This window comes from Pinus tabuliformis, chromosome 2_2, assembly GCF_031772625.1.
Source record: "Pinus tabuliformis cultivar Carrire ecotype Pingquan chromosome 2_2, CPIR1, whole genome shotgun sequence".
Taxonomy (NCBI): Eukaryota; Viridiplantae; Streptophyta; class Pinopsida; order Pinales; family Pinaceae; genus Pinus; species Pinus tabuliformis.
Window position 1 is genome coordinate 526,418,909 of NC_142300.1, and position 16,793 is coordinate 526,435,701.

At 33.6% G+C, this 16,793-nt stretch overlaps 1 protein-coding gene across 2 annotated transcripts; it reads left to right on the top strand.

Annotated features, from left to right (window-relative positions):
• Window positions 1-7,213: 7,213 nt before the first annotated feature.
• On the top strand, window positions 7,214-10,323 carry LOC149193666 (putative WRKY transcription factor 7). 2 transcript variants are annotated; one of them, XM_089404870.1, is made up of 5 exons: window positions 7,214-7,397; window positions 7,634-7,710; window positions 7,836-8,607; window positions 9,413-9,538; window positions 9,849-10,323. In XM_089404870.1, the coding sequence occupies exons 3-5, from the start codon at window positions 7,850-7,852 to the stop codon at window positions 10,003-10,005; spliced, it is 1,041 nt and encodes a 346-aa protein (XP_089260996.1). In that variant the 5' UTR covers window positions 7,214-7,397; window positions 7,634-7,710; window positions 7,836-7,849; the 3' UTR covers window positions 10,006-10,323. The 2 variants fall into 2 exon arrangements, with proteins under 2 accessions (XP_089260996.1, XP_089260997.1); XM_089404871.1 differs by lacking the exon at window positions 7,634-7,710.
• The last annotated feature ends 6,470 nt before the right edge of the window (window positions 10,324-16,793 follow it).

Here is a 16,793-nt window from a genome sequence, read left to right on the forward strand (position 1 = left end):
AGTAGGCACCTGCTTCACATTCATTAGTTTCAGCATAACAGCATTCGACTTGGGTTCTTTAGAGACATGCCCTCCCACCCCAGGCTATGTAGGCACCTGCTACTTCATTAACAATCGGCATCACGGTTATGGGTCAACCACATAAAATCATTGTCATCAAAATCCATTTCCTAGGTCACACACTGTTAGTATCACAGTTGGTAACAAGCATTACATGGTATTTCTATCCTTAGATCTTCGTTTTTCATGGTTATGGGTCATCCACAAATCCACACTTTATTGAAGTCCATTTTCTAGGCGGCACACTGTCAGTATCACAGTTGGTCACAAGCATTACAAGGTATATCTGTCCTCAAATCTTTGTTCATCACGGTTATGGGTGAACTACACAAAACCCTTCTCTTTAGTGACTCTTCATATTCAACAAAGGCTTCTTAGGAGGGAACTTCACGCAATGGGGACCATTTCTTCTTAAGAAGAGAAGGATGATCCAAACAGAAAATGGCATTCACCCATGGTATTGTAAGTGGCATCCACCCATGGTATTTATCCACCCATGTAATTAACCAATGGTATTGTAAGTAGCATCCACCCGTGTTATTCATTCACCCATGGTATTGTAAGTGACATCAACCCATGGTATTCATTCACCCATGGTATTTACCCACCCATGGAATTTACCTGTGGTATTGTAACAAAAAAAATGCTCTAAGTAACAAGTCACATTTTGTAAAAGGACAGATTGTCAGCCACAATGTAGCCTTTACAGTTATTATATGTTTTAATAAAAAAAAAAAAATGTGGTTTTGTTATTGTGTGTTCTCCTCTTTTATTTTGATATTTCAATTTTTTAGATCTTGGGGGTCTCCCCCGTAAGATCCATTTCAATTTTTTAGATCTTGGGGGCCTTCCCCAAGATCTGGATTAACTACTCTTGTACTGCCCTTTCCATAGACTGCATGATGACATTGGCAAAACCAACAAGGCATTTTTTCCACATTGGGAACAAATTAGCAACATGTATCATGCATGGCATGTCCATCAAGCACCTACACAATTTCCCCTCTCCAACTCTGACGATGACTCTATTGCTAAAATGCACCCACACCACATCATGGACATGGATGAATGGAAATTCCTCTCTCAACTCCACCCATGTAACAACATCCTCCTTAATGAGCTTGACATGCTTGGGCACCGTGACTTTGATGCAAACCATAATTGGGCCCATTCTCTTATCCCTTCACACTTGCAAGATACAACCATTTACTTCATAGAATTCAAACACTCTTCCACTCAACTTTGCCAACTCCGCTCTCCAAATCCACACTCCTTTGCTCCTTATCCCTATGAAAAAGCATGGCTTTCAATATCATTTTTTCCCACTTCTCTAGCAATGCCTCCACAATATTGCTAAGGATGCTCATCCAAGGCATTGTTGGCATTGACAAGTCTTTCCTAATTGATTGCCTCAAAAATGTCTTCCTAACCAACTCTACCAATGGAGAAAACCCACTACTCTTGCTCGTCCCAACCAGTGTTGCAGCATTCCACATAAATGCACTAACAATACACTATGGCCTTTGCATCCCTATCTCCTCTATGCAACGTTTGGAAGGTCAATCGCTACTAAACCTTCAAGAACAACTTTGACATGTGAAATACATTCTCATTGATGATATGAGCTTCATTAGTCCTAAAATGCTTGCTCAAATTGATGAATGTTTGCGAGAGGCATTCCCATCCAATAGAAACACCCCATTCAGTGGTCGCTCTGTAATCCTTGTGGGTGACATTGGGCAGCTACCACCTAACAAATATACACCAATGTATGTAGGCATGTCTCATGGCAATGCTCTTTGGCAGAGCTTCGATACAATTGTCATGCTTTCGACAATATTTCGCTAGCAAGGCGCAAGCCTCGAACAAAATGAATTTCGCCAACTCCTCTCCAACCTTCGAAACGCAACCCCCACATTGGATGATTGAAAACTTCTCATGGCACATACAAAATCCAATCTTCCACAAGACAAGTTGCATGCACCTCTATGCAACTAATGAATCTGTTGCACCACACAATAAAGAAATGCTAAAAAAAATGAACATACCAATTGCACGTTACTATTCCGAGCAAAGGAAACAAATTCCTTCCGCCAACTAGGATGATTGACAACTCGCTACAAAAGTGCTTCTCTGCATTGGACAACAAGTCATTCTAACAAGAAACTTGTGGCTTGAAGCATACCTTGTTAATGGGTCACTTGGAAAAGTTGATGCTATTTTATGTGCATTTGATTGTTGGCCCCTTAAGCTCCTATCATTTGTTTTTGTTGATTTCATTCACTACAAAGGTCCACCATGGGATGTTTCAAATCCAAATTATGTGCCAATCCCCCCTGTAACAAGGGGCTCTCACACAAAAATGCCCCTTCGCATGGCATGGGCCCTAACAATCCATAAATCACATTGGAAACATTGATCATTAGGGCCTAACATTTACATCCATATCTAGAGTTAGATCATTGAACGATCTTTGCCTCTCTATAGCTTTCTCCTTCTCACACTATTCATGCATGCAAGAAAATCATTACATAATACGCAAAAAAAGAAGAAGCATACCTTGCCTCCAAATCTATGCATCAAGCTACTTGAAGACATTCTCTTTCGGTAACTTGAATTCCTTTGTTGTTGACTTGAAAAGGTTTCATATTCTCTCTCATTTATAAACCTTCAAATTTGTGTGCTTTTTTACCTATTTTATTTCTAATATACTTTCACTTTCAATGGTTGCTACTACTTGTCTTCTACGCTTTCCCTTTCAGTTAATGAATTTATACATGTTCACTTATAAACTTTTCCTTTTCTTGAAAAAACAGATGGATGTACAATATGCTTCCCAACTCTACAATTTTTCCATGCAATACATGAACATGAGGCTTCTCTTTTGGATATACAAGCACGGTTTCTGTGCTCTCCTACTTTGCCTCTATACCGAACACGACCAACTCTCCAACTAATTAAAAGGATTAAAGCTTTCATGCATGTCCTCATCCATTCACATGAAATGGATGCAAAAAGGTAGCTTCGAGAAAATTATCTTGATAGTGTCCCAAATCTAGATCTCAATTAGTGTTGTAGTGCCACACATCATCTTGTATTTACAATAGAAATTTTCCCTAAAAGAAAAACATGAACTTTGGTTGAACGACTTCAAACATTTTTATTTTTAGTCGGTTGCACGATTTTGTTTTGATAGCAAACAATACGTGTTTTTTTGTCAATTGTTGCTCTCTTTATGCTGTCTTATAAAAAAACCTCCCATACTTACATGCACATTCATTGGTTTTCACTCTATTCAACTATGTTTCTTTACTTTTCTGCCTTTGTATCTTATCACTTGTTTCCAAGCTTTACAAACAAATAAATGTTATACAAATCATGCACACTATCTTATCACATTATAGACAACAAAATGAGACAATGCACATGACAACAACTTTTTCTTGTGGGAACTAGCTAAAATCTTATTTATGTGCCTTCTCTTAACAATTAGTAGTGGATTTGACTAGATTTCTATATTCAGTGTTTATGTGTATTTTTATATAGGTAGTCTATGTCCATTTTAAACTTGTTCAAACATTTCGATGTGCATTCCAAGTGTTGAGTTACTAATACAATAAACACCAGTATCTATGTAAACAAAGAAATGGATCCACCATTCAATATGTTCCTTTCCCATGGTTCATATCAGAACACATCTTCTTCCCAAGTATATGCACAGTCATCTACTCAATAGTATGCATAATGACAACCATGGGCCACACGCCTTTAAAAACGACACACCACACTTTTGATAGACACAACCCATGGCACAAAGTTTAACCATTTTAAGCCTCACTAATTGGAATGTGCTTGGATCAAATTATTATGAGTAATATAGATGTTACACTTCTGTTATCTAATCACCTCACATTGTTGTCATCTACCGATTCTCCTCTCAATGCTTACAATATACTAATCTATTTCATAATCAATCCTAGGATTAACTCTTCCTAGAGCCAAGGAAAATAGAAAGCAAGGTAATCCTCCATACTAACAATAATACTCAACCTCTTCCTTTACTGCTTGTTGCACTACACATTTATTTAGTTACAATTCCATGTACATCAAGGTTTTGTGACTATCAAGGGTTTGTGATATCTTAGTTGTAATCACATAAAGGGAAGAAACCTTCAAACAAATGAGGCATGTTTTAAGCTTCTCATTGAAAAAAAATGCCTCTTATATTGTATTCTACCAATTAAGTATGTTATTATAAACAAATTCATTTTTACAAATTAGATTATCTAAGTCTATTGTTTACATTCCAATATTATTTTTGTTTTTGTTCTCCAAATGATTTTAGCTTAATTTTTTTTTGCACCTTTCAGGTATGACAATTTTTTTGCTTCACTAATCTTTCATCATTTAGTCATTACTTTCATTGGGGCTACCCTGATTTTAATGGATCATAACTTCTACCAGATTGGTAATTTGGATTCTAAATATTGTGGAAGCAAAGACAACTAGAAAAAAATTGTATTCATGCATCAAACTTCTACAATATTGATATTTTTTTAGTTTGGGTTGTTTGACATACATATACAACAAAACTTTTGAGGATATATATCTTCTCCTTGTGCATTGTTGCTTCCCATTATAAGTATAGTATAGACCACTTAAGAAGCTTTGTTCTCTCAATTTCTTTCTAAAACACAATTATCATAAATTTAATTCATTATTGCCTTCTACATTCCCTCCACTCTTCCTATTAGCCTTCCTTTACACCTCTCAATACAATTGCTAGTACCATAATATTTAGAAAATAGATAAAAAATTAAAATGACTTTAACCTTTAAATATGAATAATAATTTCTTTATTAAAAATACTTATAAAATAATATAAACATATTTTAACTAGTGTGTGGATTTATGTAGAATTAATTTGTGTGGATGGTATAAATAACTTTTATTATTAAATGTGATATATATATATATATATATATATATAATTGTTTTCTCTTTATTTGATAAAAGCTTTAACCTTTAAATATGAATAATAATTTTCTTATTAAAAATATTATAAAATAATATAAACATATTTTAAATGGTGTGTGGTTTTATGTAGAATTAATCTGTGTGGATGGTATAAATAACTTTTATTATAAAATGTGAAATATATATATATATATATATATATATATATATATAATTGTTTTATCTTTATTTCATAAAAGCTTTATAGCTTAGATATCGAGTGGTTAGGCTTGGGCTTGACAAAAGCAATATAATTTATATACCCATAGGTTAGGCTTAGGCTACTCAATGTTATTGCTTTTTACTTGTCCTCACGTTGGTCAACCTACTTTTTTTCAAAATAATATTTATTAAGACTTTTTTGGCATAAAATGTGGGTGTAAACAATGATGTGACATGATGAATATTACTTTTGGCAACCCATAGTCAAAAGAGAAAGTAAAAACAAGGAAAGATGCTAAGTGTGTCTTTTACTTAAAGGAAATTGGGAAACAAAGTAGCTTGCACGTGTGAAAGCGAAGTGAGAAATTCAGAATTACATGATTTAGGTTGTAAATCATAAGTCAAAATATGACTTATTTTATTAAGTAAAAAATTTGGAAAAAAATTTGTTAAATACAAAATTTTAAAATATATAAAAAATTAAATGGAAACTTAATTTATATTAAAATTTAGTATTTATTTTAGAAATATATAAATATAAATAATATTTAAAATTGTTTATAAATAATTTTTTATGATTAAAAAAAAAATCTAAAATCCATTAAAAGTAACCCTAACCCATTTGACATAGTGCTATGTTTGTTCATTCCACTCCATTTAACCCACCCCCCACTTCACCTTTGCTTATTGAATGGTAGAACACTGATTGGGAGTTAGGAACGTTGACTCTCTTGGCCTCTCCTCCATTCTAAAAAATGATAGGTACTCATGCTTGGCCATATCATTTTAAAAATAAAGATGGTTTTGTCACTTTACTTAGATCAGTGGGACAATTACCTAACAAGCTCATCAACTCTTTTTGACTGTAGTGATTGTGATACTTGTTTTATACAAGTTGGAGTAAACTAGTGCCTACATAGTGTGAGACCACAATGAAATTAACGTGCAAATCTCATTCTTCCCTTCTGAATGTGATTGGATGGGACCCTTAATTCTAAAAAGTCTGCATTTTTGACATCCCAATGGGCATAGTATATAAATTTTCAATGATGCAATATTGTTTTCCATAGCATGATGGATAGAGCTTTGAAGCTGTGGGACATGAGCAGAGGTTGAGTAAGTAGTGATTTAAATAACAAGTTACAGAGGGTGGGCCCACCATGGTATAGACAGAGGAGAAAAAGACAAGATAATGTTCAACCAGAGAAAGCAAGATAGAGACTCTTGAAGTTGCTTAATTTGTATAATGTCAATGAATTAATTTGAGGAGTTCTAATAGTTGTGACAAGGTGTTAATTGTCAACCAAAGGAGCAACATAGAGACCCTGCCCACATGCAATTCCCTTGACTTTTATGGAGTTAAATTGGCTTATTCCAGCTATACAAATGATATAAAATGGATTTTTATGGCATGAGAATTTTTAGTGAATCAAAGCCTTGATGAGACCTTTGACTTTTTGGGACAATTTACTCCCCACTTGAGTTGTCATGCACAAACTTTGGCATTTAATATTCAATAACACACTTCACATGCAACATACGTTACCAGACTTTACTCAAACCTAAACATTAACTAATAAAAACAAAGTTTCACTTAAAATTTCTACGCCTGCAATAATGGCCGGATTTCATCTCAATTATGGCGGATTTAATAAAAGTCGGTGGGTGACACTAAAGTCAACGCAATGAGCTGGCCGAGGAACGGCTCTCGGCCGTCCGATGGAATCCGACGGCCGAGATATGGGGAGCTGCATGGGAAGAAAACTCTTCTCACCCATCGGGTGCCTTGCGGGCGCGGCAAGGAAGACACCGACCGGCCGTAGGGCGGAGAGCGACCGGGGCTAGCCGGTACGGATTCCAGTCAAATCGTCTGACTTTACTTCAACCGGCAATTCTGTCGCTACTGGCGTGACGTGTACGAAGTCGATTGGTGGGATCTTTGACTTGGTAAAGTTAGAATCCTCGGGTTCTGAGATTTTGACTCGGGGATTTGAAGTTGCAGTAAATTGGGGAATTTGCTCTGGCTGCAAGAAGAAGATAAGGCACGGGCACCCGTTAGTGGTGGCTGTTTTATGCAGAGAGATGAATTCCGGGGGCTTTGCCGACAATTGCAGGGGATTTTGGCCGGAGAGTTGCTGAAGATTCAAGAAGTTCTGGACGTAATTTGCTCCGTTTCTTAGCTTTTCAGTCTTTGAATTTGTATTAATGGGTCGATATGGGGATATGAATTGGGAGAATATCATATACATATGTATACAGTCTGTTGTTTGTTTTTTTGGGGGATTTATTTTTTAATGGGTGCGTGTGATTCTTGAGATTTAGCGGCGAATAGGACGGATTCTGATCTTGGAGATTCGTATTATTGCGTATTGAATCGTCAAACACTGTTGTGCAGGGCGTTTATTGAAATGTCCATGCCCGATTCTGTCTGTTGGGTTTGGGGTTAGAAAGATTTTTAAAAAATGGGTCTCCGTAAGTTTCGAACCTTCGTCTCCTGCTAGGTTCAAGGTCTTGATTTCGGGCTCTGTTTTTCTTTTCTTTTTTGGGAACTCGATTTTGGCCCCCTTTCTTAGCATTTGGTTTCTGTGTTTTGGCAGTTGAGTGAAAAGACATGGCCGTAGAGATGCTGGACTCCAGGAATTTCATGGACCGCGACGTGCACCAGGCGGCTTCTGCAACGCTGGAGAGCGTGCAGAATCTGATACAATTAATATCCCGGCACCGGGAAATGCAAGATGAAAGAGAGAGCCAGTGCGGGTCTGCTGCAGAAATGGCCGCAAATCGATTTAAAAGGGTTGTTTCCATGCTCGGAACCACGACAGGCCATGCTCGCTTCAGAAAAGCCCCAGCGGGATCTTCAGTTCCGGCTCCCAAAATTTCCCCCCCTTTCGAACCCGGTCATGCGAATATGTCTGCTGCTGCTGCTGCATCTTGTTCTTCTCAAGAACCCTTGAAGGATTCTGAAGGTTTTATCTCCCCTGCGCCATTGAATAACAACACCCTGTTCCGTCCCACCCCGTTGCACGTCCAGGCCCCTGCACAGAACCCTGTTATGGACTCAAGCCCTCAGCAGCCCAAGATTTCATTAGTGCCAGTAAATTCAGATTACAGCTTCATGGGTTCCAGGTCCTTTAAAGAGTCAGTGATCTCTTCCTCCCCATTATCGTCCACTAACTCCTTCATTTCAACACTCACAGCATCGGATCCGTGCGATAAAACTTCTATACTGGTTCGATCTCTCAGCCCAACAGCCGTAGGCCGACCGCCATTATCGTCCTCTAAGAAAGCTTGCATCCATGGAAAACCTGACGATCTCTCAGGAAAGTGTAACACTACAGGCGGACGCTGCCACTGCTCTTCAAAACGCAAGTACGTTGTCACACCATTATTCATTTTGGTAATAGTTCCTCTGCACAGAGCTGGGGATTCTTCAACTCCTTTATCTATCTACAAATGCATTGAATTTTGGATGGCCACTGTCATTTCAATATGGACACTAGGCCAACCAGTAAACCATGACTGAATATTCACCAACTAAAACATTCATTCACCAGTTATACTTACCTACTAAAACATTCATTATACTAGTCAATAATATCACTTGTAGTATGTTAGGTGTTCTGGAATGGTTTCTTTTACAAGAATTTTCAATTTTGTGGGATTTCAAAAAATCATTCAAAGAATTTCTTCAACTTTAAAACATTACTGTAGTTCAATATTGATTTTGATAGATAATAACATATAGATTCCAATGACACTATATAAGTTAACTAACATATTTTGATAACACTTTCAATTTTAAGACACAGACTTTTGCTATCAGTGTTATAGTGCTAACAATTTTCTGAAACTTTTATATGAATTTTTGGATCAACATTTCAAACCATGTTAATATGATACATCCTATGGGGTTGTGCACATATATGATAATATTATTAATTTGAGTGATTTGGTTAACCATTTGTTTTTCTTTTCACAAATTTCCCAAAAAAATAAGTTTAAATTTCCAAAAACATGTATGCAAAATTTACTAAGTTATATATTTTATATTATTTATAAAATCTGGTTTATGCAACATGGAGTATATCAACCTATCATGATTATTATGTAAATAAATATACTATTCTTCCTAATTGTGTCACATTTTTCACCTTTGTTTGGGCTGCTTATGCAGGAAGTCCAGAGTAAAAAGAACTATCAGAGTACCTGCAGTCAGTGCAAAATTGGCGGACATTCCATCTGATGAATTCTCATGGCGAAAATATGGACAGAAGCCCATTAAGGGCTCTCCACATCCAAGGTCTATTACTGTTAAATTTTTCATTTTATCATGTAGATTTTTATAGTTAATATTATGGTATTTTTTTTAGAATTTTGTGGATTTTTGTTAGAGTGTTTGGCTTTGGGACTAATACTTTACAAGTAATATGAAAACAAGTCCCATTACCAACTCGGGCTTCTGAAATTTTCGAATTTAGAATCAATTTGCAATAGCCTCACTATGTTTACCCATCTTCAAGAACAAAAAACTTAGATATAAATAAAAATATGATACTTTTTTTTTCTGTTTTAATGGCTCTGACTGGTAGTTTATTGCTGGGATCTTGCAGAGGCTATTACAAATGCAGCACAGTGAGAGGTTGCCCTGCAAGAAAGCACGTAGAACGCGCCCTGGACGATCCAAACGTTTTGATTGTAACATATGAGGGCGAACACAGCCATTCTCATTCTGTATCTGAAAACACAGGCCTGGTACTGGATTCGTGAGACCCACATACAGACAAAGGCATTATTCTAGTTTTATATTACGCTACAGAATCCGCCATTATTACAGACGGAATGGTGTCTGTTTTTAGCGCAATCTCCATGGGCGTTGCATGCCCACTACAGTGTTTTTTGCAATTTGGTACGAGACAAGATTAATGCAAAATCCATAGAAAACACGAAGGGCCCTTCTACGTAACAAACCATCCTAATTTTTGTAGATTCGCCGAATATATCAATTTATTTTCTCTCTGCTGCTACATCATGTGCTGTACATTTTCTGTGAAAATTCTATATAATTTTATCACAGTTCATGGTTTACTATTTTTTCTGTTATGTTTTTGATGTGAATGCCATTATTCTTCTGGTGTGTCATGATTTATTTTTGTTTCCTCGGATTGTGGATACGAACGCAGATTTTCTAGCGTTCAAGATACATGATTCCGTGGCGGGTATAGAAAAATCTGTGAGATGTGCCTTGACGGGATTCTGAAAGCGCTGAATGTGAATGATAGGTGGCAACTTTTCGTTCATTAAAGGACGATGTATTTTTTGGTTGTTCGGGCAATTCCTCCTTTTTCCTCCATTTTTATAGACAATTCTGGAAAAATTACATTTTTGACTTACATCTTATTCACTTTTTCGATGCCACGTCCCATTCATATGATATGAAGATTTTTTTTCTTTCCTTTTACTTTATTATATATGAAAGTAATGATGATTTGGAATTCTTTTAAATTGTCTTAAAAATCTGAGTTTTTTAAGACAATGAATCACACTATGATTCGAAACACTTCGACAAAATATTTCTTATATAATTATTATTAAAAATTATTTTTTTCGGAAATTTAAATTAATTAAAAACTACCATTTATAATTTATTATATAAATTTTATTATGTTAAAATTATATCACCAAATTTTAAATAAAAAAATATTACTTAAAATAATTTTTATTTTATATTAATTTTTAAGTTTACTAGATAATTCATGTGAAGTTCAAATCTCTTTATAAATCAGTCAACTAAAAGAAATATAATATATATTAAAATCGTCATCTCTTTAATAATTAATTGATTATTTTTATTATTTTTTATTAGACATTGTTATTAACCATTATAATATAAAAATATTAATAAATTATTATTATTATTTTTATCCACAGAAATATAAAATATTAATAATAAAGCAGTTTATTTGTGGTAAGGTTAAGATATTTATGTATGAGATGCTTGTGTTAATATGATTTTTTTATTAATAATATATTATATTATGAAAATTATATTTATAAATTGTGATTTTTAGGTTAATAAAAGTGTTTATTTAAATAGGTAATTAATATAATAATTATTACTTAAAAAAATCATTTTCTTAATTTTAATATCATTTTTAGGTTAGTAAAAGTAATAATTATTATGTTAATAAGTATATTTAAAAAAAAATATTTGATTGTGGGTAAAATTAATATACATGTTTTTGACAAAATGTGTGTTATATAGGTATTAGTATATAAATTCCAAATACTAGTGTAAATGGTGATGTCACAAAATATCACAATTTTTTTATATTAATTGCCCACATAAAAAAACATAAAACATTTTTAAAATGTTAGTCTTATACTTATATTGTTCATAAATGTAATTAGCTCTCTTTAAATGATTTTATGTAATGGTTACAAGGTGGTTGTTGGATGAATATGCATTTTTCTTTGGTTTAAAGATCTTTTTGTGATTTTATTAATATAAATAGTTAATTGTATATAAATGTAATAGCTCTCTTTTAACTATTGCATGTAATGGTTACAAGGTGTTTGTTTGATGGACATGCATGTTTACTTGGTTTATTGTTCTTATGATTCTATTAATATAATGGTTGAAATGAGATGAATATGTATGTATTTGAAAGATGAATCCTCTTTCTAACTAAATGGTTGATTGATTATCGGGTGGATATATTTGTTTAATGTTCTTTTTCCCTTACTATTATTATTTTTTTAAAGAAACTGTTAAAGATTTGTGTTAAAAATTAATTTGGCTACAAGGCCATAACCTTTACATATTCCAATCTTCCTTATAGGTTTGAAATTGAGCACAAAGGCTCAATCCAAACCCTCAAGCGAATACCCCATGATACAAAAATTTCACTCCATTTCCAGTTAAAATTTTTCCAAAAACTACCATTTGGGCTTTTGGTTTTTTTTTTTTGGTCATTGTTGTTATATAGATGCTTGGGGTAGATTTTGATTACATGCCTAGTTTTATAACATGCTCTACATTGGAATGAAACATTTTCATAATCGAGCTTTTGAACCCATACATAATATGGAGCCAATAGATTAATCTTAGTGGGAAAACCCTTATTGAAGAGGGACCACATATTCAAGCATAAGTAATCTTATAAACAAATTCAGTTTTTGGGTTGCAGCAATAAAACTTTCCTAATGCATTCTCGATAGAGGATAATGATGGGAGATTCCAAAGGTGCAGGGGAAGGTTCAAAAGTCTTACCCAAACTGCAGCCATAGAGTTGGTGTCGTAACCGGATCAAAGGTGGGAGACCAGGGCTACATTATGAGATTGACACTACCCCAGATTCACAACCTGGATTTCACAAATAACCCTCTTATCCTCAATATTGTCAAAAACAACAACAACAAAAAACCTTGAGCCATAGGATAAAAATTTAGATCATCTGACAAGAGAGGTTTCCATGAATCAAAGATCCACTTGTGAAGATTAGTCAATCGCGACCAAAACCCATTAAACCTACAGACCAAACCTTGCTCCGAAAAATATTTTTCATAGTTGAAAGTTGCCTCCTCCAAAGGAATATTAAGGGAAGGAATTTCTTGAACTACTAGAAGAACAAATCCAGTTTACAGCATGGCATTCTACGAAACCTAAGAGCTTGATGCACTGGTAATTGTCCATGCAATAGATATTGTCTTCTTCATTGAATCACTAAGATTCACCATTGTTCAGAATGCAGAAGAGAGTTGCAAAGAGATCCATGCGATTTCAGCATAGATCGCCCGACTAGGAAAAACACTAGCCGCCGTAAGGGATTCCAAAGCTCTGCATCTCTTGAGTTCGCTTCCATTAAAGGATTCGTTACTGCTCTAATTCTATTGGTTATGAAATAATTTTTTTTAATGGTATAATGATGAATTATGATGAAATGAATATATATACTTACTCAACTTTTTTTTTCCTTCTATAAATAAAATAATAATATTATACGTTTGTTGAGTGACATTTTAAAATAAATTTATAGAATAATAATATTATACATTGTTTTAGTGACATTTTAAAATAAATTTATTATACATTTCATTAATAAAATTTTAAAATAAATGGTAAGATTTTAAAAATCAATAATTTATAGAAATTTATTTTATGTTTGAGAAATAAATTAGAATAGAATTATTATAATTATATTTTATTCTCTAATTTTATTTAAATATTATTTAAATATTTTATAGGATATTGTATTGTTTTAATATATATAAGTATATTATACTTCTATATTTTTCTTTATGTTAGAATACAATATTAAAATTTTACATCTACCTCTATTTTTCAAACAAAATTAATAATATTTAAATATTTGCCCCATTTAATTTATATTTACAAAATTTAATAAAATATTAATTTGAAATGACAAATTATCTTATATATTAAATTATTTTCCTTCCACATTATTCTCCAAGGTTGGGTTCAATACTATTTTTATTGAATCACATTACTTTTTAATTGAATTAGATTATTCCTTATTGATGAATTCAAAGACGGTTAATAATGATGCTTTAGATGCAGGTTATTAAAAAATAGCACGCATATATATAAAAATTATTAGAGCGAATTTTTAAAATTAAAAGAAATTATATTGACGGTAATGATTAATGTTTATTAATATCTATATGGTTTATTAGACTTTAAGAATGTAAGTGATTAATCATAATGTTTTAGCATTTTATTCTTATGCTAAAAAAGAAGAGAGAGAAGTGTTGTCAGATCACCATAGTTTTGATGACTTAAAAACACAATGTTCCATGACGATGCATCTTCCAGGGTGGGGTGCACGCACCTCTCGTACCACATGCACCTGGGACAAGGGACATTTAGGAAATGCTTCCCCACGTCCCTCTTTTGGGGAGACACAATGGGAGGGGGTTTCCCTAGAGTGGAAGATGCGACTCCCCAAAAAGGGTGTGTCTGGGCGTACCCCTTAAAAAGGGCTAGGTGCCCCCCCTAGTTAACGAGGACTTCACTAGGGGAGCAATACCATACAACGTGTGTTCATATTGGGAGATATATATTAAGGAAAAAAAGACATAATATATTGAGGATATAATAGGGGGTAAAGGGTTTTTATATTGGCATGTATAAAAAGGGGAGCTCAAAATTAATGAAAAATATAAAGGGGTAAAATATGGATACCTAAATATCTAGAAAAAGTAGGGGTTTTTTTAATTGTGAAGGTGTATTGGATTCATATTGTTAGGGGGTTAAATAATGTGATTTTTAGAGGTATTTTCCAATATGTATCAAATTAAGGGTATTGTTTAGTATGCCACAAACACATGTGATATGTTAGATGTTCATTGAGTGAATCCCCCATGCCTTATTTTTGCTTGAAAACAAATCATTTATGAGTGGGGAAGCTTAATATTCAACCCTTAGGTCCTAGTAATGTTATGTAATTAATGGTAATGTTAAATTCTAAAAGTAAAAAGATTAATTTTCATCCTTCTACTTAATATTTAACATTACCATGAAATGACTCGGGATGTTTGAGAGATGGAGAAAATATAATTTCATATCTCTTTCAAAATTCAACAGAGACAACAATTTTCAGGATATCAGGATTGTGGGGGTTACAATGTTCCCATTTGATTCTATCAAGTATGAGGGTCTAGAACTCGCATTTAATCAAGATCACCAAGCTCAGAATCACCCATTTTGAGGGAGTAGGCACTATCCAGGGATCATATGACTCGTGGAATTCAAAATTTCTTGATGAAATTATATTGACTTGAGAAACCATGGGAGAAATGTTGGGTGGAGGGACATTTCCCCCTCAATTTTGTCTAATAACCTTTGAAATGTTAAAAATAAAATAAAAATAGCAAATATCAAAACCTAAACTAATTTGCAATCCCTATTTCACTCATTCGACTTACCAAGCTCAAAACCTCTACTTATATTATCATGAAGTGCTATTTGAATTACCAGTGAATTGTTGCCTCTCCTACGTCGTGATGCTCCTTCAATGCTCATTGTCCATTTTTAATTTTCAGTTTTAACTTTCGAGTCTTGACTCTAGATATTGATGACCTTAGATTGATTCTTTGACTCATCACTCTTTACTATTTTTGTGTTTGAGTTATATCAATTTACTATTCTAGTCTTCAAACTTTAGTATCTACTATAATCTATTTTGCTTAGTACTAATTAGATTCTACAATGATGAATGAAGAAATTAAATTTTAAATCAATTTAGAGTATAAAGTGATGAATGATGAATTTAATTTTTAAATCAATGTAGATTCTAGAATGATGAATATGGATCAATGTATTTCATTATTAAATCTCGTGGTGTATGGATGAATGATATATGCATCAATATGAATGATGAGTATGGATCAGTGTATTTCATTATTTAATTCAATTATGTATTAATGTATTTATAATTCCATTATATATATATATATATATATATATATATATATATATATATATATATATATATATATATATATATATATATATATATCGACGTCCCCCTGTCCCCCCTAAATTTCCCTAACATTTGAGGGTACTCCCACACTCCCCCCTTGTGTGTCTCCCTGCACCCGCATCCCCCCATCTCAAAATCTTTGTGGAACATAGTTAAAAAGTCAAGAAGGTTGGTAGCATGGCATTTTTTTTTAAATTAGATCGAATGAGAGCATAAGATGGACACTCTAAGAGAAATTGATTTGCATCTTCAATCCTTTTAGGATCACAAAGGTGACAAATTCTTTCATCTCATGGTATTTTGGGAACTCACCAATGCCCACTTTCACTATGTAGCTCATGAGAATTAGTTATTATCTTGGTAATTTCCATTTTCTTCTTAACAATAGTCAAGACAAAAATATCATTTTGGGCTTTAAGATTGGAGTTGATCCCCTCTTTATAATATCGTAGTTTTCTTTTTCCCTTGAACTCTTTATTGCGCCACAATTTCTCCTTAAATTTGGAAGTAATAATATTTTTAATATTATTTTGATTTTGCAAGATGATATCCTCCTTTATTCCCAATAGTCCAACCAAGACTGGACATCCTTGTGCCACCCTTGCTTGAGCTAAAGGTGAGAGTTTTGGCTAGAGTTAAAAGCAATTTTAGGAAACCTCTTGGTGTCCATGTTGTATAACTTCTTCTTATACATAAGATACCTAGTCATAGCCATGCTTTCAATGGGGGAAAGGCTTGCTTCAATCAAGAGAATATTGTATAGAGTATTTCCTTTGATCTTTGAGGTTCTAGGTTATAAATTGCTTTTGAATCTATTCAATCTTCCTCCATGGCTCTCTGGATATATTGCAACACCAAACCTCACATCCATACAAAATAACATGAGTGGTATGACTCTCAAAGAGCATTTTTTTTAATCCCAAATCCAAAGATCCACTAACATACAATTGTTTTCAAGCCCACATTAAGTTTTCCAACCTCCATTTATCTGTTTATCATTGTTATAATTCCAATTGAGCTTATGATGGATGGTAATTTCGAGACATTTTTATG

Coding starts and splice junctions, on each gene's coding strand:
- LOC149193666 (XM_089404870.1), top strand. CDS start 7,850: ATGGCCGTAGAGATGCTGGACTCCAGGAATTTCATGGACCGCGACGTG. Junction 8,608..9,412: donor CACTGCTCTTCAAAACGCAA/GTACGTTGTCAC, acceptor CTGCTTATGCAG/GAAGTCCAGAGTAAAAAGAA. Junction 9,539..9,848: donor AAGGGCTCTCCACATCCAAG/GTCTATTACTGT, acceptor GGGATCTTGCAG/AGGCTATTACAAATGCAGCA.